Source organism: Neovison vison, chromosome 14, assembly GCF_020171115.1.
Source record: "Neovison vison isolate M4711 chromosome 14, ASM_NN_V1, whole genome shotgun sequence".
NCBI lineage: Eukaryota > Metazoa > Chordata > Mammalia > Carnivora > Mustelidae > Neogale > Neogale vison.
Window position 1 is genome coordinate 38,299,772 of NC_058104.1, and position 24,511 is coordinate 38,324,282.

The following is a 24,511-nucleotide window of genomic DNA, read 5'->3' on the forward strand; positions in this document are numbered from 1 at the left end:
TTTCTAGTGCTCTACTAAATTATTCTTGGATTAATGAGAAATGAAACTGAAGTTTCAGAACAATAAGAGAAAAGGGTGCCTGCATGGCTCAGTTGGCTGCGTGCCTGCCTTCGGCTCAGGCCATGATCCCGGGGTCTTGGGATTAAGTCCCAAGTCTACCTCCCTGCTCAGCAAGGAATCTGCTTCTCCCTCTGCCCCTCCCTCTGCTAATGCTTTCTCTCTCTCTCTCCTACCTTCTCTCTCATAGAAATAAAATCTTTAAAAAAAAAAAAAAAGAACTGTTAGAGACAAAATTATAATATCAAAAAAACCTTTTGAAGAAAGCAATGCATTTTGAAACTCACAAGACAGGGCCAAAGTGAGGCTCAGAGGAAAAATCATAGCATTAGATGCATTCCTTTTTGTTTTTTGTGTTTTAATTACGGAAACAAAGTTTTCAACTCAAATACTTGGAAACACTAATAAAACAAACCTCAAAAAACTGAGCCAAAGGAAAATAGACCATATTTGAAAATTAAAACAAATAATTTATACAGAAAACTGATTCTTAAAAACGGGTGGCGGCGGGGGCGGGGGAGAGACCCTAAAACAGCCTGGCAAGACCTGAGCTGAACACTAAGGAGGGGAAGCTGGACCAAATGATCAGGGCCTCCAGAATGCGGATGTGACATCTCATCCCAGGTCCTATGTAAGGATTTCAAGGCAGTGTGCATTTTCTGGAGGGAGTGAAAAGCAACATTCACCAGGGCCCATATTATACTGAGCAGACTCCAGCAAGAAAAACAAGGAGTCCACAGGACAAGGAGTACAAAAAGGAAACCACTCAAAGAGAGACTTTTCCTTTTAATCCTAAGAAAATACTGTGCTAAATTTTACGCAAGTCAGTTCAAAACTCTGGATGAATAAATCCTTTTCTGAGGAAACACAACTCACAGAAAATTGACTCTGTGGGTAGAAAAGCAAAGCGACCCACCACTAGGGATGGGCTTCTTCCGTCTGGAGTGCTCCTTGCCCCCAGAAAGCTGCCTTCCTTGGCTTATTCTGGTCTCACTTCAAGGAAATTTCCATGACACCCTATCAAAGACTCTAATCTCAGGAACACCTGGGGGGCTCAGCTGGTTAAGCGTCTCCCTTTGGCTCAGGTCACGACGTCAGGGTCCTTGAACTGAGCTCCGTGTTGGGCTCCCTCCTCTGCAGGGAGTCGGCTTCTCCCTCTCCCTCTGCCCACCCTCATCCTGCTCATCCTGTTCATTCTCTCTCTCTCTCCCTCTAATAAATCAATAAAAGCTTAAAAAAAAAAAAAGGAATCTCAAGTCTTCCTATCAGAGTAATTCCAACTGTTTGCTTCCTACCTACTCCAGGAAAAGTGGTTTATTCGAGAGGGGGGGAAGGGCTATTTTTTTTTAAAGATTTTATTTATTTATTTGACAGCCAGAGATCACAAGTAGGCAGAGAGGCAGGCAGAGAAGAGAGGAGGAAGCAGGCTCCCGGCTGAGCAGAGAGCCCGATGTGGGGCTCAATCCCAGGACCCTGAGATCATGACTTGAGCCAAAGGCAGAGGCTTTAACCCACTGAGCCACCCAGGCGCCCCAGGGCTATTTTTAAATAACCATTCTTCTGACAAATCGAGCAGAAGGCATGAAACTGAAGGTCAGGGTCTGCGGATCTTCAAGGAATAACCAAAGACCAGCAACTAGAAGCAAGGCCTAGGGGAAGCCATCTGGGTCCCAGCACTAGCTCTGCAAGGAGGTCCTCTCCCCTCAGAGACAGAACATCCTTGTCCATAAAACAGAGTTGGTGGAGATCATGATCTTCAGAGAATGCGCTGCCTGTCTCTGGGGCACTTGAGGTCCATGAATGTCAGGAGGAAAAGCGTTATAGAAAAAAACCTATCAGGCTGAGTGGTACAAGAGGGTATACCGGGCGTGGGCAGTCAGTTTTAAATGGGTGACCAGAGAAGACCCCATACATCTTATAGTGAGGGGTTGGGAATCTGGGAAAGAGTGTTCGGGATGAGGAAAGTAAGTGTAAAGGCCCTGAGGCAGAAGCACAGGGGGTTGTGCAAAATCCAGCAGCAGAAGCAGGGCACAATGTAGTGGGACAACAGGGGCAACTTAGGTCCCGTTCTGCAGCCCCTGGGAGGACTTTAGCTTGCCCCAAATGAGATGAGGTCACGTGAGAGACGTCATCCAGTGCGTACGGGAACCCTCAGCCGACTACGAGGCAGAAAGACCAGTGAGGGGGGCTGCTGGAGACACCCAGGCAAGGGACCGTGCTGACTCAGCCACGGTCGCAGAGAGAGGGCGACAAATGGATGCACTCTGGATGCGCCTTTCAAAGAAGCCAGCAGGATCGGCTGATGGATCGAGCGCCGTGTGTGTGCATGCGTGTCGTTTGCTGAGACGGGGTGACAGGGGCACCCCTGGGGCACCACCAGGGTGTGGGTGTGGGAGCCACCCCCGCCGTCCACGTCCCCGACGTCCCAGCTCCGTCTTCCTAGGCCCGTGGTAGGACGGCCCTCCCCCAGCCCCTGAGGATGTTGGATGTGACCTTGAGGTTTGTTCTGGCCCATGGCAGGTGCCCCTTCCAGGCAGAAACACATCCCGCCTCTGGCCTCAGCAGCCATGGAGGCCCGGAGATGGAGTCTCTCTTCTCTAGGTCCCTGATGAGGACCCAGCATGAGACACGGCTGCTTAGATCTTCCCAGATTTGCAGTGGGCTGCGGTAGCGGGAGGCAGCCTGCCCCAGCTGGGGAGGGCGCGGGAACGCAGGGGCTTGGTGTGGGCTTTGTTCATTCCCTTCAAAACTCCAAGCGGAGGGAACAACTCGAGATTTGGGTCCGGCCACCCCCCAGCTGCGCTCCGGGAGGCTCTCCCTTCCCTCTCCACTTCTCCCAGGACCACCCCAAAGCGCTCTCCCAAGGCAAGGCTGGGAGGGGTGTGACAGTGGGGGACAAGCCTGGCAGCCCGGAGAGCAGCCAGGGACAGACGGGAGCCGAGAGTTAAGCCTCTCCCTCCTCTTTTCCAGAACTGGACCCTGTGACAGAGAATACAGGATGGACAGAGGCCCGGAGAGAAGGGAGGACACACAGACACGGGCAGAGGGGTGTGGAGGATCCACAAGTGGGTCCCTGAGGCGACAGGGTGAAGATCTCGTTGGCTCGCTGGGAAGCTGCCTCCCCCAGACCTGGTTTCCTAGATGGTGAATGACTGGTAAAAATAACCTGGGACAGTGTGCAGAGGGGCCCCCCAACAGGGCATGGGTAGAGGGAGGAGGGTGAGCCGGCTAGGGGTGCCCTGCCTTCCCCACAGGCCCAGAGCCAAGGGAGGAAGGCCAGGAAGGGCCACAGACCCCAGTGCTCCTGGAAAAGAGCAGAGAAAGGGCCATATACGCCCCCTCCGGCCTTCCGGGCTCCTTCAGGCTCCCCTCTGCTGCTCCCCTCCAAGTCCCCGGGCCTGTTCCCTCCGCATGCCTGTGTGTGTGTGTGTCTCTGTGTGTATATGTCCGTGTGTGTCCCTGTGTGTGTCCCTGAGTCTGTGTCTCTCTCCCTGTGTCCCTTCGTCTCGCTCTGCCTCTCTCCACCCTACTCTGTCCCCTCCCCACCCTGGTCCATCCGTCACCTTGGACCCGACCCCTGGGAGGCTGGGACACAGGACAAGGCCCCCAGAGCCGCTGGCCATGCCCCCCAGCAGGGAAGTGGCCAGACCCGTCACCCTACCACCGAGTTATCCAAACGGCCCCGGGCAACGTGGGGCCAGGCTCCCTTCCACACCTCACCAACATCACCACCCGATTACAGAGTTCGGGTCCCTTCTGTTCGTTTCTGCAGCTGAGGGACTGTTTGGGGAAGCGGGGATTCTGGCCTTCCATTTGGAGTAGATACCAACCAGGAACCCCTGGAAAAATCTATCCAGACTCCCACTTTTTCGATACAGAAACTGAGGACCACGTTTCCTCCGAAAACTCAGAAGATGAAAAACTCCTGCTTGCTCTGTTCCAAACAATGGTCTCCACCAGGGTCCCCATCAAAACCACTTCTTCCTTGGGATCCACGAGATCCGGGGGATAGGCCTGGGGATCTCCAGGGGCTCCCTATGGGCCGGGAGTGCTGTGTGACCCCTGCCCAGTCACATTCTCCTCCACCTTTCCCCCGACATACACACAGCCTGGCCCCCCACCCCTCCTTAATGGGTCTTGGGGTTTGAGCATTCCCAGGATGGGGAGACACTGGGTACCTCCTCTCCAATCCCAAGGGATTTTGCCACTTCCTAAGGACCGCCATGTCCCGCCCCTGGGACACCACCATGGCGAGCTGAATACAGTCTCCCGTCGGCTCAGAGGGGCTCCCTTTAGGACAAGAGCTACAAATCGTAAAGGGGCACAGAAACAAATAAAAAGGTCATTTCAGCAAGCTGCCTCGGGAAGACACAGGAGCAAGGGACTTGACAAAGGTCTTCGGGCAGAGCAGGGACTTACAGGGGAATGGAATTCCGGGCCAGGAACGTCCAAGAGCAAACACCCCAAAGTGGGAAATCAGCTTGGGGCGCCCAGAAGAGCAGAGAGGCCAGAGGGCAGAGCAGGGGGAGCAGAAGGCGATCAGGGAGACGTGAGAGCAGGAGGCAGGAGGAGCCCACAGGCAGGGTTGGGGGAGGAGGAGGGGACCGGCTCCACCCCATACTCGGCAGAAGCCAGCCCAGGCCAGCCCACTGCCTCATTCCCAGATGCAAAATGACAGGGCTGTCTCCCAACGCTGGTGCTCGCGCCGGCCCGTGTCCCCAAGACCCCCGGGGAGCTAGTTAGAAATACAGATTCCCGGGCCTCACCCAGGCCCACCAAGCAAAACGTCCAAGGGCAGGACCCTGAGGCTTTGCATTCTAACAAGTTCTCTGGAAGCACTGGGGAACGCCAGCCAAGGGGGTATCGTTGTTACGCAGTGCTGCACAGCAAGAACTCATTGCTACTGCCCTCCCACTCCCAGAACCACGCGGCTCAGGCAAAGATGTCTCCATCTCCGGCACCACCCTCTGGGTGCGACCATGGGACCAAGGGCACAAGTGACCAACGCCTGGCTACCCTCTTGGGCCACAGTGGTTGGTTCAGGGCTGTTGATCCTCTGAGAACCAGTTCTGGGACTGTTTTGTTGGGATGCTGGGAAGGAAGACCTCGTCTTTCCACCGAAATTCTTGGAAAGACAGGAAGTGAGCTCAAAGCTGCCAGGGACAAGGCAGGGCAGGAGGCACTTGAGAATGACGCTAACTCAGAGGAAGGCAGAGCCAAGGGTTGGAAAGACACCGATTCCCAGCAGCCCTCCTTGATCCGGACACGACCCATACCCAGAATCTGCTCACGAGACTTTTCTAAGAGACACGACAGGGGCGCCTGGCGGGCTCAGTCAGGAGAGTGTGCGACTCCTGATCTCAGGGTTGTGAGTTTGAGCCCTAGGCTGGGTGTAGAAATTACTTAAAGAGTTGGGGGGTCGGAGGGAGACACCTGGGTGGCTCAGTGGGTTAAGCATCCGACTCTCGATTTGGGCTCAGGTCATGATCTCAGGGTCCTGGGATCGAGCCCCGCATCGGGCTCCAAGCTCAGCTTAGCATCTGCTGGTCCCTCTACCTCTGCTTCTCCTCCTACTTGCGCACTCTCTCTCTCAAATAAATAAAATCTTTATTAAAAAAATAATTTTTTTAATAAAATTAAAATATTTTTAATAAAGATTTTATTTATTTATTTGATACAGAGAGAGATCACAAGTAGGCAGAGAGGCAGGCAGAGAGAGAGGAGGAAGCAGGCTCCCTGCTGAGCAGAGAGCCCAACGCGGGGCTCGATCCCAGGACCCTGAGATCACGACCTGAGCCGAAGGCAGAGGCTTAACCCACTGAGCCACCCGGGCGCCCCAGTAAATAAAATCTTTAGGAAAAGAGAAACCGTAGCTCCTTTTTCTTCTTTTTTTTCCTTCCACTTAAGACCATTTCAAATGAGTTTCTCTTGCTTGCAGTGACTCCTAGAGTCCTGGCCAATAGGGCTCACTCCTTTCTGGAACTTCTGCCCAAGCGCCACCCATTGCCGTGGTGCCCAGTCCTGGTCCCCTCTGCCCACGGGACCAGTTGTGTAATCCTACCCGCGCCTCCCAGAGCGCAGCGGACAGGACCAGCTGCGGCTCCCAGCACCATCCCGTCCCATCACATTCTGTCTCGAGACCGTGAACCAAGAGATGTGGAATCGAATCTTGTTACCGGCAGAGCTGGCCTCTAGGAATTGCAAACTGGCAAAAGGAGGGTTGGCTCACCCCCCTCGGAAGTGTTAGCTTTTGGCCTGCAGAACAGGCTTTTTTTATTATTATTATTATTTGAGAATGAGAGAGAGAGAGAGAGCATGAGAAGAGGGAGGCTCAGAGGGAGAAGCAGACTCCCCGCCGAGCAGGGAGCCTGATGCAGGACTCGATCCCGGGACTCCAGGATCATGACCTGAGCGGCAGTCACTTAACCAACTGAGCCACCCAGGCGCCCACAGGACAGGCTTCTTATTTTTTAATCGAATCAGCCCCCAAATTTTAACCGTCAAGAGGTTTCCCAAAAATACCTGGAGTTTTGACAAAAATGGGGCCCCCACCCGGCAATAAGAATGGGTGTCTGGGGCTCAGCCACTGCCCCCAGGTCCTCACAAAGCCCCTTCTCCCTCTAGGGCCCTATCCGGCTGTCCTGGGCTGGCCGTTGTAGGATTCGACTTTGCGGGAGGGCCCATGGTCTCAGGCATCTAGGAACCCGGGTGGGGCCCTGCGAGGCCTGGTGGTTGTGTCTCCGCCTGGACGCTGTGGGGGACAGCTGCCCCCACGAAACACACCTTTTTCCATACTGGGGCTTGAATCTGCTTCTGTCCTTCTTGGGACCGAAAAGAGCTTCCCCACCACCGTCCCGCGGGGAACCCAGAGAGGCCTCAAGTCATGAGAGCCGCAAGAGCCTGGAACCCCAGAAGGAACAAGGGCAACGACCACACTGAACCCCTCCAGCTCCCCAGGGGGTCCCACGGAGCACGAGCAGAAGAGCGGGGAGTGAAGAGGGAGTGACTGGCCAGTCCGTGAAGTCCTGAGTTCTAGAATCCCAACTGCATTCAACACAGAGTTGCTCCACCCTTACTGAGTGCCAGCCTGTCCTGGTGCTGGAATGTGACATTCCATGACATGGGCCAAAGTCCTGTCCCCATGGAACTGGCAGGGGAGCAGAGGAGAGAGATCATGAAGAAGAGAAACGAGTAGCGGGTACAGTCGCAGCCATGGCGGGAGAAGGTGGGAGGGAAGCGCTGCGGGGAGGGGGGAGGTTGCTGACTGAGAAGACATGGTCAGGGAAGGCCCCTGGGAAAGAGGACATTTGAGCCCAGGCCAGCCTGCCTTGCAGACATCTAGGAGAAGAGTCCCCAGATGGCACGAACAGCAAGTACAAAGGCCCTGGGGCAGGAAGGCATGGGCCTGTTCAGGAACCAACAAGGAGGCTCTTGGGGCTGGGCAGAGTGAAGGGCGTGGGGTCAGAGAGGCTATGCAGGTACATCACAGTGGGCCACAGGCATTGGCTCTGCGCCTGAGTGAGACACACTGCACAGGAGGGCTATGCACAGCGGAGGGAGGGGATCTGACTTGGGTTTCACTGCTGGGTGGAGAGCAGACCATGGGCGCCGAGGGCAGAAGCAGGGAGCCCAGGTTTCGAAAAGCTGCAGGGCCTGGTCAGGGCCAGAATCCGAGGCCAGAGCTCCTGGAAGAGGGAGGGTTGTGTCCGCAGCGGGGGGGGGGGGGGGGGGGGCAGCCTGTGGCCTCCCGGGGGGGGGCCTCTGCCACTCCCACGGGATCCTGGACTCTGTGTTCACAGACCTGCCAAAAATCCATAGGCGTCTGTGAAGGGTCTGCATTCTCGAATGTTGACTACTCATTCCAAGACTGAACACTGCGGGGCTAAAGGAAACAGAGGGAAAGTTCCGAGCGGACCCGCAGGCCGCCGGGCCGGTCGCAGCTCTTACTGGGTGTCTGCTGGGTGCCGGCAGGGTGTCAGCTGGCGAGCCGTGGTGTGGGGGCTGGGGCCCCGGCTGTCTGTCCCCAAAACCTGTCCTTGCGGGGTTCTCTGTTGCCTCCATCATCCCGACAGAAAAACACACACAGAAAACCTTCATTCCACGCGTGAGGAAAGAAAAGGCCAGAGTGGAAATGGGACTTAGCCAGAGTCCCTCGGCAAGTTGGCACGGGAGCCCGGACTCAAACCTGGGGCTCACGACTCTTCCTCTGTTGGAGGAGCCCGGGGAGCCGGACCGAACTGGGTCGGTGGGGGTGTGGGGCCGCACAGCAGGCAAGAACCAGGTTCTGGAAACTTGTGCTTGGGTGCACATCCCAGCTCTGCCACTGGGTAGCTGTGTGTGCTTGGGCAAGTCGCTTCAGCTCTCTGTGCCCCAGAAAAGAGCTGAAACCGTGGCACTAGGCTGTCAGACAGCTGTTCGGGAATTGGAGGAAAACAACACTGGTCTTGGGCTTAGAGCCACACCTTACGAAGTCCCAGTCTTCACCCCTCCGACAACACTAGCACAAAGCCCGTCTGATAGTACACCGACACCCTCCCAGCACTAGAAGCTTCCTCGGTGGGGACGTCATGTCCGTCCTCATACTCAGGAAAAAGATCGTGGCGTGATTTAAGGGAGCAAGCAGAAGATCTGGGGGTTTCTGTAGAAAAGAAAGGGAAGTAAGAAAGGCGAGGGTCAGGGATCAGCTAGGGGCTTTTCCCTCCTGAGTGAGAATGACCTCACCCCACAAGCACTGGGGTGTGTAAAGGAGGGGTTGTGTGTGGTGGGCACCTCAGTGAAAGGGGAGAGGTCCCCTGTTGGCCTCCCTGGAGGGTAACAAGACACTTGGAGCCCAAGAGAGAGCAGCACTCCTAACAACAATGAATATTCATCCCACCAGTGTTTGCTGAGCACCTACTATGTGCCAGGGTCCCGAGCGCTAAGGGAGCAGAGCAGGGGAACTCCGCCGCCAGCTTCACAGAGCCAGCAGGCCATACACAAAACACACAAGCAACGCGGAGGTCAAGTCCGTAGCAAGTGCGAGAAGGAAGAGCGAGCAGGAATGTGTGGGGAGATCAGCTCTGAACTGGGTGGTCAGAGACAGCTCAGCGCTGACTTGAAGAAGTTTCCAGAAGGAGCTCTGCGGCCATCTTCCACCTCCGACAGGTGCCCCCGGCTCGGATCCCCCGTTCCACAGGGGATCAAACTGGGGCTCTTGCCCCAACCACACTGCCGGCAGGAGACCCGAGGAGTTGCCATCCTTCACAAACGGTGTCGCTCCACCCATTCCAGGGGGAACAGAGCTCCTGCTTCCCGTGACCCCCGTGGCTGCCTCAGTCCCACCTCCCTCCAGGCATCCTGGCAAGCCCCCCTCGACCCTCCCCTGCCGCCCCACACCGAGTCACCGACTTACTCAGGTTCAAACACAACCGAGATGAAGCCCAACCCTACCTGTGCTCCCAGTCAGCACCGCCCCACGCCCCGCCAACCCATCTCCCCACCCCTAGACCTTCACTATGCCTTTTCCAGACCTTTCCTCTGCTGCCCCCCCGCCCGCAGAATACCAACAAACAGGCGACCACTCAGCCCTTCCGAGCATCTAATCCAGGGGAGAAATCCAATGTGCGTGAAGGGCTTGGGGTAATTCTGTGCGAAGGCCACATTCCCTTTCTGTTTGCTGAAGGAGGCGGATGCTCCTTCTTAGAGGAAAGAGAAAAGCTTTCTTTGTGCCCGGTCTGGTGAAATTGTGTCTGTTTAGGACAAGCTGCAGTTTTCCTTGGTGAACGCTGTAGATTTTTTCATGTGGGTAAAAGGGCTTATTAGATTTCCCCGTGGCTGCCCAGAGTGGGGAGAGGCTCTTCTGGGCACAGAGAGAAATTGCCGAACAAGCGTTGGAGAGGAAGGAGCAGTTAGCAAGCCCTGCTTCTCCCGAGGAGGTCAGGGTTTCGTGGTTGGCGTTTCCACTGGGGTGGACATCAAATGCTGGGAAGCAGAGAAAGCCTTCCCTGTCGTTTGGCCGGGAGGGACAGAACATGGCCCTCCTCGAGATCTCAGGGGGTGGGGAGGAAGGAGAGCAGGATGGCATAGGGGGCAGGCGGGCGCTGGGGCATTTTTTTTTCCCCCCTCTTCAAGTGAAAAATAAATTTAAAAAATGGTCACGGAACGCAGAAGAAAGGTTGCCATAGCAACAAAAGTTTGAGGCCAGGTACTTCTGACATCCTTTCAGGACCACAGAGGGGGCGAGACAAGATTTGGGCATCGCTGGATCAGCCAGGGAAACCACCCAAGCTGGCTCCGACCTCCCAAATTCCTCACCGGCTCTGACAGGCTGATAACTATTTTCCGAGCGCTCGGGGAGGAAAATTGTGATTTTCTGGGAGGGGCGATCTCTAGCCAACAGCGAGGAAGAGAAAAGGGGAAACCGTGGGTTTGTTTTATTTACCCAACAAACGAGCCACCCGTGTTTTTACACACAGAGGACTGGGGAGGAGGGTCTATGGCAGAGTGCCACCCCCCCAAAATGGTGCCCTTCCCGGATCCCCCCCAGTAGCATCCATCATTCACTTCACCCTGATCCCCTTCCGTCACTGAAGATAATCGGGGCCCCCTCACCAGCTGGGGCGCCTGGACGAAAACCTCTCTGAACCCCCAATTCCTCATCTGAAAAGTCGGCACCCTTGGAGTGAGCACCGGGCACGGAGGTGTTGGCAAGGAGTCAGCCAGATCTGGCAGGTGAGACGTTCTCACAGCGCCTGGTGTGCCTTAAAGTCTCCATAAATGGAAGCTAACGTCGCTTTAAATGTTTTTCAATTAATAATTTTTATGAAAACTTCTCAGGCTTCAATATCCCGTGTCAAGCCCCGGCTGAGTGTTCCACACAGGGAAATCACTGCAAGAGGTGGGCTGTGACCTTCAGGGAGAAGCCAGGAGAGACCTCCGTGAAGACGCTCAGCCAGCCATCGGGGGACAGGGACACCCTCGGAGGCAGGGACCCCACCACTCCGGAGACGCAGCCTCGTGCTTTTAAGTCTGCGAGTAAAGGACGGACAGGGAGGCTGCGCCTCTACGCAGAGGGGAAACTTAGTGACAAGTGGAGGAGATGTGTGGGGACCCCTACCCCGAGAAGTGCAGATGTCCCCCAGGATAACACATCATGAGGCTTTTGTAGAAAAGGTCATGGTCAGACTGAGTGGAAAGCCGAAAATTTTGGCCAAGATACCTTTTGAGGTGCTTTTTTTTTTTTTTTTAACTGCATCGCAGAGTAAAGATTTGAGTTCTGAGTGCACATCAGAAGGGAGTCTGATGGGGCAACACCAGTTCCGAGGTCTATTTAACCCTATTCAAATGGCAGGTGTCTGGGAAACGGCTAGCAGCACACAGGTGGGGAGAGAAAAGTTCAGCGGGGCACCTCCAGGGGCAAGGCAGAGCGGACAGCACCCCAGGAAACCCCTGGCTTATCATCCCAGGCTCTCATCCAACATGAATCCCACAAAAACGTACTGATGACCTCCTACCCGCTAGATGTTACCCAGCAGCTGCGGATGCCCATGAACCAGGAGGCCCCAGGCCCTGCCCTCACAGGGACATCCTGTGGACATGGGGGACAAGAAACTAGTGACCAGAGGCAGGCTCCAGAAAATCTCAGGTTGTGCCAAGAATGGTAGAGATAAAGGTGGGGACAAGGGACAAAGTGAGGGGACCCTACTCCCCAGGGGATGGGGAGGTCTTTACGCCAGAAGACCCTGCCTGGCAAGCCAGGGTGGGGACCCCCAGGGGGGAGGTGAGGAGCCAGCCCCGGGAAAAGGTGGGAAGGGAATTCCAGGCAGAGACAGCGGCCTCCTTGGGTTAATTTTACACCTTCTTGTCTCTCTGTCCTTTAGACAAACAAGTCAGGCCACTGGCTTGTTCTAAACAAACTCCATTGTCACCCGCCCCCATCCACATCGGAGTACACACGTAAACCCCGCTGGAGCGCAGGGGAGAGCTGGGCACGCACCGACTTTTAACCTTGGTGAGAGAGGTCAGTTCACTCAAGAGGGTCCCCACGCCCCGACCTAGAACACCCCAAGGTCTGGGAGGTGGTGCGGCCCAGCACCCACCCCAGGGCCTCACTGCCTGCCCCGGAGCCGGCAGGAAAGAGGAGCGAGGCCACGGGAACAGTCTCATCCGCCTTCGGAAAAGTCACCCTCCCACCGCCACCAACCCCACCACCCCAGTTTTGAGCCGAGGCGAGCCGAGCCGTCCCGCTTTCCCGCCGCCTCGCCCCCCCCCACCCCGCCCGCTGCATCCTCTCCCCCCGGGCGGGGGCCAGGACACCAAGGGCTCCCCGCTGGGAACCCACCGGGCTCCCCCCCCCCGCACCCCGACTCTCGTGCTGCCCCAGGCCCGACTAGGAGAACGACAACCACCCCCGGCTCGGGGGGGACCTGCGGGGTGGGGTGGGGTGTGGTGGGGGGTCCTCGAAGCAGCAGTCGGTGCGACCGCCCCCAAGCGGGCCGGGCCGGGAAGGGGGAGCCGGTGCCCCGCGAACGAAGGCGGAGGAGGGGGCGAGCCCAGAGACGAGTTCTGGCGCGGAAAGGAGCGCGCGCCCCGCCGACCGGCCGCGGGGCTGGGTGCCCGGGAGACGCGCCTCCCCGGGGCGCGGCGACGTCCCCCAGGGCGCCGGGGGCTCGGGAAAGGAAGCAGTTCTGCCCGGAGCCCCGGCACGGCGGCGCGCCCCGGCCGCCCCCTACTCTCCCGCGGCCGGCTCCCGCGCGCTCCCCGCCCCCGGGCGTGCGGCCGAGCCCTGCGCAGCGCGGGGCTCCTCGGCCGGCCGCGGGGAGGTAGCGCGGGGCCGGGGCGCGGGCCGCGGGGGGCTTGGTGCGGGGTGCGGGGAGGTCAGCGGGCGCCCAGCCGCCGCCGCTCACTCACCGCGCCCGCCGAGCTCCTCCTCGCACGAGTACCAGATGCCGGCGTGGAAATTCCTGAAGAGGAAGCGGTCGTCGCCCGTCTCCCAGCTGTAGAGCGCGCCGCCAGGGGGGCCGTTCCCGGCGGCGGCGGCGGCGGCCGTGGCGGGGGCGGCGGTGCCGTTGGTCGTGGCGTTGGCGCCCGAGTTGGGGCAGTTGGCGCGCCCGCCCTGGCCGCAGCCGGGCTTGGGGACCCGCTGCGTGCCCTGGCACCAGTGCGTGGTGAGGAAGGCGGTGGTGGCGAAGAGCAGCGCCAGCAGGTTCAGGGCCACGGCCAGGAGCGCTCGGCCGCGGCGGCTCGTCTTCATGCCGCCCGCGCCGCCGGGACCGCGCCGCCGGGGGAGCTCCGCGCGCGAAGTTGGCAGCCGGCGCCCCGCGTCAGCGGCCGCTGCCCGCCGCGCCCCGGGGCTCGGGCGCCTGCGTTCGGCGGCGGCGGACGCGGCGCGGGCCCATGGCACCCCCCCCGGGGGTGAGGGCGCGGCGCCGGGAGCGCGGGGGCCGCGGGGCGCGCGGGGGGCGCGGGGGGCGGGCGGCAGCGGCGGAGCGGCTCCGGCGCGCCCGGAGCCCGGAGCGCGAGTGCACCTCGGCGAGGAGCCGCCGGCGCCTGGCAGCGGCCACGGCGCAGGGACGCGCGCCCCTCCGTGGGGAGACACCTGCAGGCGGCCGGCGACACTGTTCCGGCGCCCGCCCTAAGCAGGGAGAGGGGGCGCCCCACGCCGGGCGCGGGCGGGGGACCGGGAGAGAAGGGACGCCTCTGAGGAGCCCCGCACCCGATTGGAGGGGCTGAGAAGCGTGGACAACGCCGGACGAGGCGCCCTCTCGGAGACAGAGGATCCCTGCGGGGGGAGGGGGGCGCGGGGGAGGCCACAGACCTGGCCAGGAGGGGGCATCCTGCTCAGTAGAGAGTACTGGGCTCCCCAAGAGGGACAAGGACCGGCAGGAGGGAGCCCTAGGAAGGAGCCCCAAAGGGTCAGGACGGCAAAGTTTCCCGGGCTTCCCGTGGCCAGGGAGCTTCAGGCTCAGCTGAAAGGGTTGCCTTCTGCGGGACCTGGACTCGCAGGACCCATCCGATGGGGTGTCCCCCCGCCAGGAATGCAGGGTTGTAGAATCTTTGGGGGTCCTGCTTTCTCTAGGAGTCACCCAGGGGGACTTAGACTGTGTAAACCAAAAGGAAGGGCTTGTCTGGCAGGTGAAAGCTACGGTCACCTGCGGTCTCTATTCCAGCATGGAACAGCAGCAAAGGTGGCAAGAAGCGCCCCACACAGGATGTTGTGTGTGACAAAATAAACTCTCTCCTGCAGGCCATCCCCGCTTGAGATCCAATGAGGTCTGGACACAACTAGCCGCTAGGTAGGGGTGTCCTATAGACACCATCTGCCCGGATGCTTCCATGTTGGGCTGGGGACAGAATGGTCAAGAATACCGACTTTGGGGTCAGGCAGTTCAGGGGTTGGACCAGGTGGAGGCTTTGAACATGTCACTTTAACCTCTGGGAGCCGCAAGTGTCTATTTAAAAAAAAAAAAAAAAAAGGCGGGGGGAGGTGTAATCGGGAGGCATTGTAAGAGATCCTGCTTATAAAAAAGCATTTGGCGCATAGTAGGTGATCAGTAAAATGCCAGCCACTGTGATTAACATTTGAGCCAAGATCCGTGGACCAAATCTGCACAGACCTTTTCGGGATCTCTGGTGCAAAGCGGTATTGCCCAACAGGGAGCACTCCCAGCCCCCACCTTGTTCCGAGATGACCTGAACTCCCTTCTCACCAACAGTGCATGGGGCCCAGATGCCCAGGGCTCATGACAATTAATTTTATGTTGATTGCAAGCGCTCATTTGAATTCTGCCCAAGCTGAGAGCTTATGGGACAGCAGGGCTGGCAGAATTCAAGGTTAACAGAGTATGAATTGCCTTATTCCGGTGGGTGAACCTGTGCTCCCGGTCAGCTGGCAGGTGGTAATAATTATGGGCAGTGCCCCTGGCAGGATCTCTGATGAAGGCTGGCCGGGGTCTCCAGATTCATTCATTAGATCCCTTTTCTGGCCCTATGCAAGGCCTTCCCAACTATTTTGAGAAAGAGGACCTCCATGGGATAATCATGGAGTCGAGGGAATGGCTGGACAGAGAAAAGACATCATGGACAAAAAGTTGCAAGGACTTCAGTATCACTTTTAAATAGCTGTGTAATATTCATCCCAGAATGTCTGTACACTTCTGAAAACCAATCCCTCAGATGGAGACCTGTGCCAATGGACATGGGGGCAGGACTTGGTGACCTTCAGGCTGGAAACTCTGCCCTGGGCATCTGAAGCCAGCAGATCCCAACCAAAATATGACTCAGGGATCACACTGTCTTCAGAAATACCCTGAGGAAGCACAGAGGGGGGTTGATATATCCTTCCACTCATTTGAGCTCCCACTGGATGCTCAGAACCGGGAGAAAAGAGATCACCAACATTAATACCTATGATGTAAGGTGTGCAAGTGTTAAAGGCCAGGGGCAGAAATAAAGCAGGGGGCAGGGATAGAAGCGAGGGGAGCAGGTTGGGATTTTAAAGCAGGATTTCGAGGAGCGCTCACTGAGAAGATGACATTGGAGCAAAGGCTTGAAGGAGGGTCGAAGCAAGCCATAGGGACATCCCGGAGGAAGGAGGTTCCAGGAAGAGGGAGTAGCCAGTGCAAAGGCCCTGAGGTAGGGCAATAAAAGCAGTGTGGCTGGAGCTGAGCAGGCAGCGAGGAGAGTAGCAGAAAACAAGGGTGCAGAGGTGAGGAGGAGAAAGTGAGAGATCAAAGCCTGGGTAGACCCCTATGAAGACAGTGGCATTTACCCCAAGTAAGGTGGAAGCCTCTAGCAGCTCTGAGCAGAGGGGAGACGTGATTTGACTTAGGGGATAGCAGGACCTCTCTGGCTGCTGGGTGAAGAAGGGCACGAGCTAGTGACCAGTGAGTAACTCCAGGCAAGGTAAGGCTAGGAGCTCAGCCCTGGGTGATGACAAAAACAGTGGAGGTCCTGGGTCTGCTTTGAAAGCAGGTCCTGCCAGAGTTGCTCCAGGATGGAACAGAGGGTGTGAAGACATCCCTGGGGCATTTCGCTGGAGCTCCTCCAAGGACAGAGTTGCCTTTGGCTGAGACAGATGGCCTTGGGAGAAGTCGATCCAGGGCCACACAGGGAAGATCAGAAATTCTGGCTGATTCCACACCAGGCCTCGGACTCAAGCTGTGGGGAAGTTTGAAACAAAGACTAACTCCTTAGGCTGCCCCTTGGAGAGGATGGGCGTTTTCAAATTGTCACTAGCAGCTGAAATCACCTCGGGGGTGGCCAAGGGTAAGGAAAACAGCAATGGGGAGTTGCCCCGAGGGGAGAGAGATGGTGCTCAACTCTGAACACAACAAGGAAAAGAGGGGATCTGTAGCCGAGGGGCAGGGCAGGGGCGATAGTGGGACATCATTAAGAGAAAACATCGTGGGGCGCCGGGGTGGCTCCGTGGGTTAAAGCCTCTGCCTTCGGCTCAGGTCATGATCCCAGGGTCCTGGGTTCGAGCCCCGCATCGGGCTCTCTGCTCAGCAGGGAGCCTGCTTCCCTTCCTCTCTCTCTCCACCTGCCTCTCTGCCCACTTGTGATCTCTGTCTGTCAAATAAATAAGTAAAATCTTAAAAGAGAGAGAGGGAGAGAGAGAAAACATCGCAGCTGGAAGGAGTCCCGCTGAACGGCGTGGGCACGACTCTCACTTGCAGCTCCGGGGGAGAAGATGTCCAGGGTGAGGATGAGGACACTGAGAGGGTTTCAAGGGTGAAGGATTCTCGCTGAACCCACCCAGTGGGATTCTGGCTAAAAGGAGACTAAGCTGGCCAAGGACGGAGCCCAAGGTCCTTAGGAAGGAAGAGGGCTCGGAGGGACCTGACCCTGCTCCGGTTGAGGAGAGTCTGAGTGGGGGTAGAATTTGTTTAGAGGCCCCGAAATGTGGGCCCGAGCCCCTGGGTCCCCTCTCTTGAGCCACCGCCATCGGCCAAGACCTCCCGTTTCCCTGCTGCCCCCTAGCCGGCCCCGTCTAGCTCCCTCCCCTACACTTGCTCCTACAGCGATGAGCCCAGCCCCTCGCCTTACCCTCCTTTCCCCATTGCCTGCCCTCGGACAGAGCCTAAACACTGTTCCAGATCCTTCGAGATGGGCTCTGGCCTGCATCTCCAGCCCCTTAGCCCACTCCTCCCACTGCCACAGGCTGGTCTGACCATCTGGTCCTCAGACCATGACCTTGGATCCCTGGCCACCGGCCTCCCTCTGCTGGAGCACCCTTGCTGTCCCTCTCTGGGCTCTCCTTCCTAGGGTTGTCTCAACGTCACTCCGCTGCAGAGCCTTCCCTGGCCTTGCCCAGCCCTTCTGTGGTTATGCTGGGAGGTGGCCTGGGGGCCAGGAGAGCCCCAGTGGGAGGTGGGGGGCCCTGGAGGCCGCTCACAAAGGTGGCTTCAGTTTATGAAAACTCATCAAGTCGTACAGTTGGGAACTGCACATTTTCTTTATATTTCACAAATTTGACCAGAAAAAAATGTTGCTATTCGTAAGGAAATTCCAACTTTTCAGGAAATATGCATATGCACTGAAGGGGCATGGCCCACAGGTCTTTTGCTTCTGACTTTTCTTTGGAATTGGCTGAAATAAAGGCACTGGGTAGCTTCTGGGCCTCCTAAGTCCCTTCCTGCATCCTAACCCTTCAAAACGGAGCTTGGGAAACCAGAGCATCCCCATCCTCTGGGCCCTCCTAATTATAACAAGGATTAATCAATTAGCAGTTATTGGAGGTTTTTTAAAACATTCACTCTCAAGGTATCTAAGCATAATACCCTCTTTATTCCCCTGGTAAAGATGCCATTCCAGGCTTTCTTTGAAAGCAACCCCCCCCAATCCCAGTGCCTCTGTATTTAGAGGCTGTTTGTGATTGGGGCGAGTGCTCCCAGGAGAGGAAGGGACCCCAGAGCTCCGTGCAATCAAAGAAGTCCCAGGGGCTGGGTGCTGCCGAAGAGAAAGGAGGCAACTTCATTAGATCAGCCTGTTCTTTGAAACTGTCTTGGCTCTTCCGACAACTGTTCAAGAAGAATTTATCGGGTCCCTGCTCTGGGCCAGGCACGCAGCGAACAGGACAAGCCAGGTCCGTGACTCCACGGGGCTCGTGTTCTTGAGAGAGAGGCAATGACAAACGGGGACGCCGCTGATCAACTTGATAATTGTCCAGGGTAGTCAGCGCCGTGGAGTGAATGAAAGAAGGTCGGGGAGAGAGACCAGGGCCTCGCTAAGGAGGGGACTTGGAGCTGGAGAGTGTCAAGTGTTAGGTCAAGGGTGGTCTCCATTTTCATCCAGGCTCTGCCACATCTGGGCTACACCCACCTCCCAGCCGGTTTTCTCATCTGGGAATAGGGGTGGGGGATGGGAAGGCCAGCGTGTGCTGAGCATGGGGAGCCAGTGAGGGCTGGGGAGCAGAAGAAGGAGGTGGCCTAGGAGTGTTTCCAGAAGGTGGTCCAGGTGGCCGGCAGGGGATGAGGAGTGGTGGATGGGAGATGAGTGTCTTGAAGGTTTGCCAGGCTCACGTCACATACTGAAGGCTGCTCTGAGGACCCTCGAGTCAGAGTTTGTGAACTTTATTTGGCACCAACTGCATGCCAGGCACTTTGGCCAGAGAGAGATCATTGAACCCTTATGGGACCCTTACGGAGAAACTGAAGCTCAGGAAGGAGCAGGGCAGGGGTCAGAATAATCCAGGGCTTGTCTTCCTGGCATCTTGGGGTGAATCAATGGTCAGACCCACGACCCATAGTGAACCCTCCTTCCTCACTCCCTGACCCCGCTCCTTGTTCTCGGCGCTCAGTGGGATTTTCCTCAGTCTCTGAGGTCTGAAGACGGTCTGTTTTACTCCAGTCTTGAGAGAGATGCCAGGAGACTTGGGGAGAAAAAAGATGTTTTCGGGTGCCTCCCGGACCAGCCCCTTCTTGGGCTGTTTTTCTCCGAGCAGACCTTTGAAGCGCTGGTTTGCTTCCCTCTGCTGCCCCCTAGGGGCCAAGAGGCGCACAGCGGACCTTGCTTTCTGGGACTGGGGAAGAAGCCCCCCACCTCCCCACCCACCACCAAGAAGCTAACACTGTCTGGGCGGAGCGGGAGGGGGGCGGGGGGGGGCCTGGGACTCCATAAATGATTAAGAGCAGAAGTCTGGAGCTGAGTATCAATATTTATAAATTCCATAGTGATGCACAAATATATCATGAACAGTATATAGCATATGCACAACAACCAGAAAAATTTAAGGGGCATAAGGACTAGATAAACACTACTTTTAAATGTTTCTATTTTATTTGATAACAGCGCAACAGACCTTTCGGTTTTCACTTGCACATTCTTAATGGGTTTTTTACCGCTTACGATGAAACTGGGTGTGTTTCGTTTGTTGATTTTGGAAAAGCATGGGTTAACACCGCGTTGTGGTGGGTCAAGGTCTGGTTTTATGTAAGGTTCTTCCCATACATGATCTGAGCAGCTCTTCAAGCTGAAAGCGATGTTAAAATTTTGATTTACACAAAGATTGATCAGTCCAAATGGAAGAAGTGCCTTGGGGGCTACACTTCCTGGATATCAATACTCACATTCAAGTCCCATTCACAAAATAGAGAATCGTTTTCTTTTTTTTTAAATGCCTTTTTTTAAAAGATTTTATTTATTTATTTGACGGAGATCACAAGTAGGCAGAGAGGCAGAGAGAGAGAGAGAGACAGAGAGAGAGAGGAGGAAGCAGGCTCCCTGCCCAGCAGAGAGCCCGATGTAGGGCTCGATCCCAGGACTCTGGGACCATGACCTGAGCCGAAGGCAGAGGCTTTAACCCACTGAGCCACCCAGGTGCCCCAGGGAATCATTTTCAATGAAAGTGGCTAAGCACGTGTTCCTTGATGTCCATCACTTAGTCTTGCAGACAAATCAGCCGATTGGTATTTGCGTGTTTTTAGCAAACAGATTCAAATCCCCCTCAAAGTTTTCTTTTGAAAGATTTTGGAATTGGTGGAAATTTTCTGTTTTCAAGTCCTTAAAGCATGCCGACTTGGAGAGTTTTTGAAGGAAACATACTTTCATTGCTTTTCGGCAACAAAAGTTCATAAAAATGGAAGGGTTTCCAAACATTGCTTCCAGAATGTTCTTCCCAACACCTGAGTTCCTCTCAAAAAACAATGAGTCTCGTGCATTGCTTAAAAGTCACCTTCTTCTTGAAGGAGTAGATTAGGTGCATTGTCTTTTGGGGGACAAATAGCTGACAGTCACGTGTCACCCCAGAAGAGGCCAACTAACGTGGGCACTTGTCTTTTCCATGAGAGAAAAACACGAGCCTCGCATTCAGCCTCAGCAGCTGTGGAAAGTCCTCCTCAGGGTCGCTCCACTTCTCATAACAAAGGATCACGGAGATGTCGTCTGTGGAAAGGTCTTGTTTTTAGCGGTAATAATATACGCGATGAATACAATAGAAAATATTGATTCTGTGCCAGGAACTAAGCAGGCTCCCATCTATGAATTCATTATCCCCACAAGCCACACGATGAGGCAAGCACAGATCCGGTCCTCTCTGACAGTCAGGGAAACTGAGGCACAGAACTGGGCAAAACTCAGAGGGGTTGACCAGAAAGCTTTCTTAGGACATGACAGCTGTGGTTGTGATAGACGATTCTGTCAAAAGGGAGACTGTTGGGAGGGCAAGGGGGAAGTTCCCAGGCTGAGAACATGGGGACCCTTGAACCTGGGGACCAGAGCTTTCCCCACCACGCAGGAGACACTGTGGGTTTCTAGCAAGCTGAAGTCCAGGACTGTGCGAGAGATGCCCGAATCCCACGCTCCCATGGAAGGTGAGGGGCAGAGAACTTGCTGGAAGAGAGTGAACTTCGCCTGTGTTGCTGAGTGCTGCCTTATCTTCCTCAGCTTTATAACCAGGACACAGCTTTTGGAGCCTTTTATCTTTACCACACAATCTGTTAACCAGTGTTAATCTGTTAACACACACACACCTGTCTAACCTTCCATTCATTGGTTCAGTCTCCCAAGTAAAAGTAAAAGGACATCCACTCGATGCCACACAGAATCCCCAGAGCTTTACACACATGACCTTGATGGTGCCCTTATAACCGCATTTTATAGATAAGAAAACTGAGGCTGGAAGAGGAGTGACCTCCCCAAGGTCAATGGCAGAGCTAAGGTTCAACCCCAGGCCCGTGACTCCCAACTCCGGTGGCCCAGGATGCCTTGACCTGGAAGGGGCCTCCTCAGGAGCCCTCTGAGAGGTCAACTCCATTCTGTGTGTTGAAAGTTTTGGACCAAAAAAGCAATCTGTTGTATTAGAAGAGGGTTTCATTGAAATTATGAAGTCAGGGCGCCTGGGTGGCTCAGTGGGTTAAGCCTCTGCCTTCAGCTCAGGTCATGATCCTAGGGTCCTGGGATGGAGCCTCACATCGGGCTCTCAGCTCGGCAGGGAGCCTGCTTCCCCCTCCCACCCCGCCTGCCTCTCTGCCTACTTATGATCTCTGTCTGTTAAATAAATAAATAAAATCTTAAAAAAAAAAAAAAAGAAAAGAAATTGTGGAGTCAGTGAAGCATGGAAGGAAGAATGGAGCCCCCTCTTGGGTTAAGGGTATTATTGAGAGAAAATCTAGCCCTGGCCAGCACCCTCCAGCATGAGCAGTGAACCAAGGATGGCACGAGAAGTGGGTGACTCGGGGCTATAAATCAAAGGGGTTGTAGTAAGTCTTCACGCTCCGGAATGTGGATATTACTGGTCTCAAGGGGTCATAATCAATGGGAGGAGGAAGTAGACCAGGTGTTTGTGGCTTAGTGTGGCCCCTCCTGTGTATACCTGTCATCTGGCTGCACAGCAAGGGGGCCTGGACCCTAGGAGAAGGCGGAGCCTGCCTTCTTGGTGGTTTGGGAGAATATAGTGGAGTTTGGAAGCTACTGTGCTTTCTGCCTGGGCTGTTGTTCTGGCTCTGATACTTATTTCTGTACCATATTCTACATATTTCTGTGCCATACCTTTCGCCACGTAACTTTGGAGTAGCCTTCCACTGTGGGCGCATTGCCCTGGCTCTTGGCTTTGGATTTGGCCATGTGACTCGCTTTGCCAATAGTATAAGGTAGAAATATTGTTGGGTCAGTGCCAGGCTAGCCCTCAAGGTACCTTGCATGTTTCCAGATGCCCTCTGTCATTGCCAGGATAAGAATACACCTGAGCTAGGCTAGCTAGCCCCAGGAGGAGGACCTTGACTGACAGCCCTCCGAGCTGACTTCCGGATAGGTAACTGAGGATAACAAAGACCAGCAAAGCTCCCTCGCTGGGTGCAGGCTAGATCAGTCAACCAACCCACCCACAGGTCCACACGAATAAGCAAGTATTGCTTCAAGGCACTGACTTGGGGGGCGCTCGTTTGTCACATAGCATTTTGGGAGCAAAAGCTAACCGATTCTGTGGACATTTGTGTTCTCATTCTTTCACATTTCCAGCCCCCAGCCCTGTCCCTGATGACCTGTACGAGGCATGTCCTCAAAGAGGAAGGACACAGATGGAATCACGGGTGGCCCCAGGCATCCAGGCAGCAGGTCTAGGTCATCAGGAAGATGGGAAGAGGTCAAATGGAGACTTCTCCTCATTAGAACTCTCAAAGCTTCTCCAGCATCAACAGAACTGGAAAAGAAAGTGGAGAGCAGAAATGGCCAACATTTATCCCAGAGATGCTTGTAAAACATGCCTTCATAAAAACATTCCTTTGCGGTGGACAAGAGGGAAGAAAGAAAGGGCACTCACAAGGACATCGGCTGCTCTGTTGACCCTTGGTGTCTTCTCATGACGTGGCATCATGGGCAGCAGTGTGGCACTTCTGGAGCCAGGCCGTGTGAGTTTGAACCCCAGCTCTCCTACCAGTCACTATGTCCCCTTGGCCGTTAAGTCTTTCCATGTCTTGGTTTCTTTGCCTGTAAAGTGAGGACAGTAGTAGCCTCTGCCTCAGACTTCTTGTGAGAATTGCCTGAGTAATACAGAAAATGCTTCAAGCCATACTGACTCTACCTGAGAGTCTGTTGAGGGGTTCACCATAAGAATATTTATGGATTCCTGGAACAAAGCTAGGGTTTAATAGGCATGGGCTCCTCTGTCTTGGTGTACGAGTCAGCCATTGCTGTGTAACAAATGACCCCAAACACAGACACTTAAAACAACAAGAAGGTTTTATTAGCTCTCAGTATCTCTGAGTCAGGAATTTGGGATTGGCTTGTCAGGGGGGTTCTGGCTCAGGTTCTCTCACAGGGCCACCGTCAAGATGTCAGACGGGGCTACAGTCCCTGGAGGCTTGATTTCCAAGATGGCTGCCCCCAGAGTTCATGCTGGCTGTTGGCAGAAAGCACAGACCCCCTGCCGTGCTGAGCCGTCTACAGTGTGGCTTGAGCTCATTCACAAGATGGCAGCTGGCTTCCTCAGAGCCAGTGATCTTGGAGAAAATGAGGCAAAGCTGCAATGTCCTTTATAATCTAGCTTCGGATGACACACAGGGTAATTTCCATAACATTCAAGGTGTTACAAAGGTCAATGCCAGCCAGTGTGAGAGAGGACTCCTCAGAGATGTGAACGGAAAGCGGGGATCAGTTAGGGACCAGCTTGGAGGCTGTGGACCACCAGCTCAACATCCGACACTACCCCACAGAAGACGTTCTTTATCTTCCCAGAATTTTTTTACCATTTGAGAGCCATCTTCCTTTCTTTCTCCATTCTTTCCTTTCTTCTTTTCTTCCTTCTTCTCTTCCTTTCATTTTCCTAAGATTTTATTATTTATTTGAAAGAAAGCATTAGCTAGAGGGAGGGGCAGAGGGAGAAGGAAAACAGTCTCCCTGCTGCACAGAGAGCCCGACAGGGGGCTCCATCCCAGGACCCCATGATCATGACTTGAGCCGAAGGCAGGCTCTTAGTGGACGGAGGCACCCACGCGCCCCCCTCCTTCCCTTATAATAGCTTTTCTTCTGATTATAAAGATAGCATGTTGCAAAAACTTCAAAGAATACAAAAAAGTGTTCATGTTGCCTATAATTTCACAATGATTGGGTACTCATTTTGGTGGTTAATTTGGTGTTTTCATGCAAAATTTTATGTACATTTTATAAAATCTTAATAACACTGCACACTCAGTTTTGTATCAAGCTTTTTACATTTGAAATCATATCACAATCACTGTTCAATGTCATTAGATGTTGTTAATAGTAATAGCCATTAGTTAAATATTTAGGAATGTTCCAGACACTATATTGAGCTCTTCACATGGTTCATTTAATTAGCACAAAAATCTTCCGGGTGGGCATTATTACTGTGCCAATTTCACAGAGGAAGAAATTGAGGCTCAGAAGGGTTACATGACTAGCCTGGGGTCACACAGGAGATAAATGATACCATCAGGACTTCCATTCAGATCTGATGACCCCAACTGCACTCTAATGGCTGCAGAATGTCTCACTGTGTGGATGTCCCACCACTACAAGA

At 55.0% G+C, this 24,511-nt stretch overlaps 1 protein-coding gene across 3 annotated transcripts in view; it reads right to left on the bottom strand.

Moving 5' to 3' along the window:
* GSG1L (GSG1 like) overlaps nucleotides 1–13,288 on the bottom strand; it is a 197,797-nt gene extending 184,509 nt beyond the window's left edge. For all 3 annotated transcript variants that reach the window (XM_044233446.1, XM_044233445.1, XM_044233444.1), the window contains exon 1: nucleotides 12,946–13,288. In XM_044233446.1, coding sequence (XP_044089381.1) covers nucleotides 12,946–13,288 — 343 coding nt within the window. The remainder of the gene's footprint in view (nucleotides 1–12,945) is intronic.
* Between the last annotated feature and the right edge of the window lie 11,223 nt (nucleotides 13,289–24,511).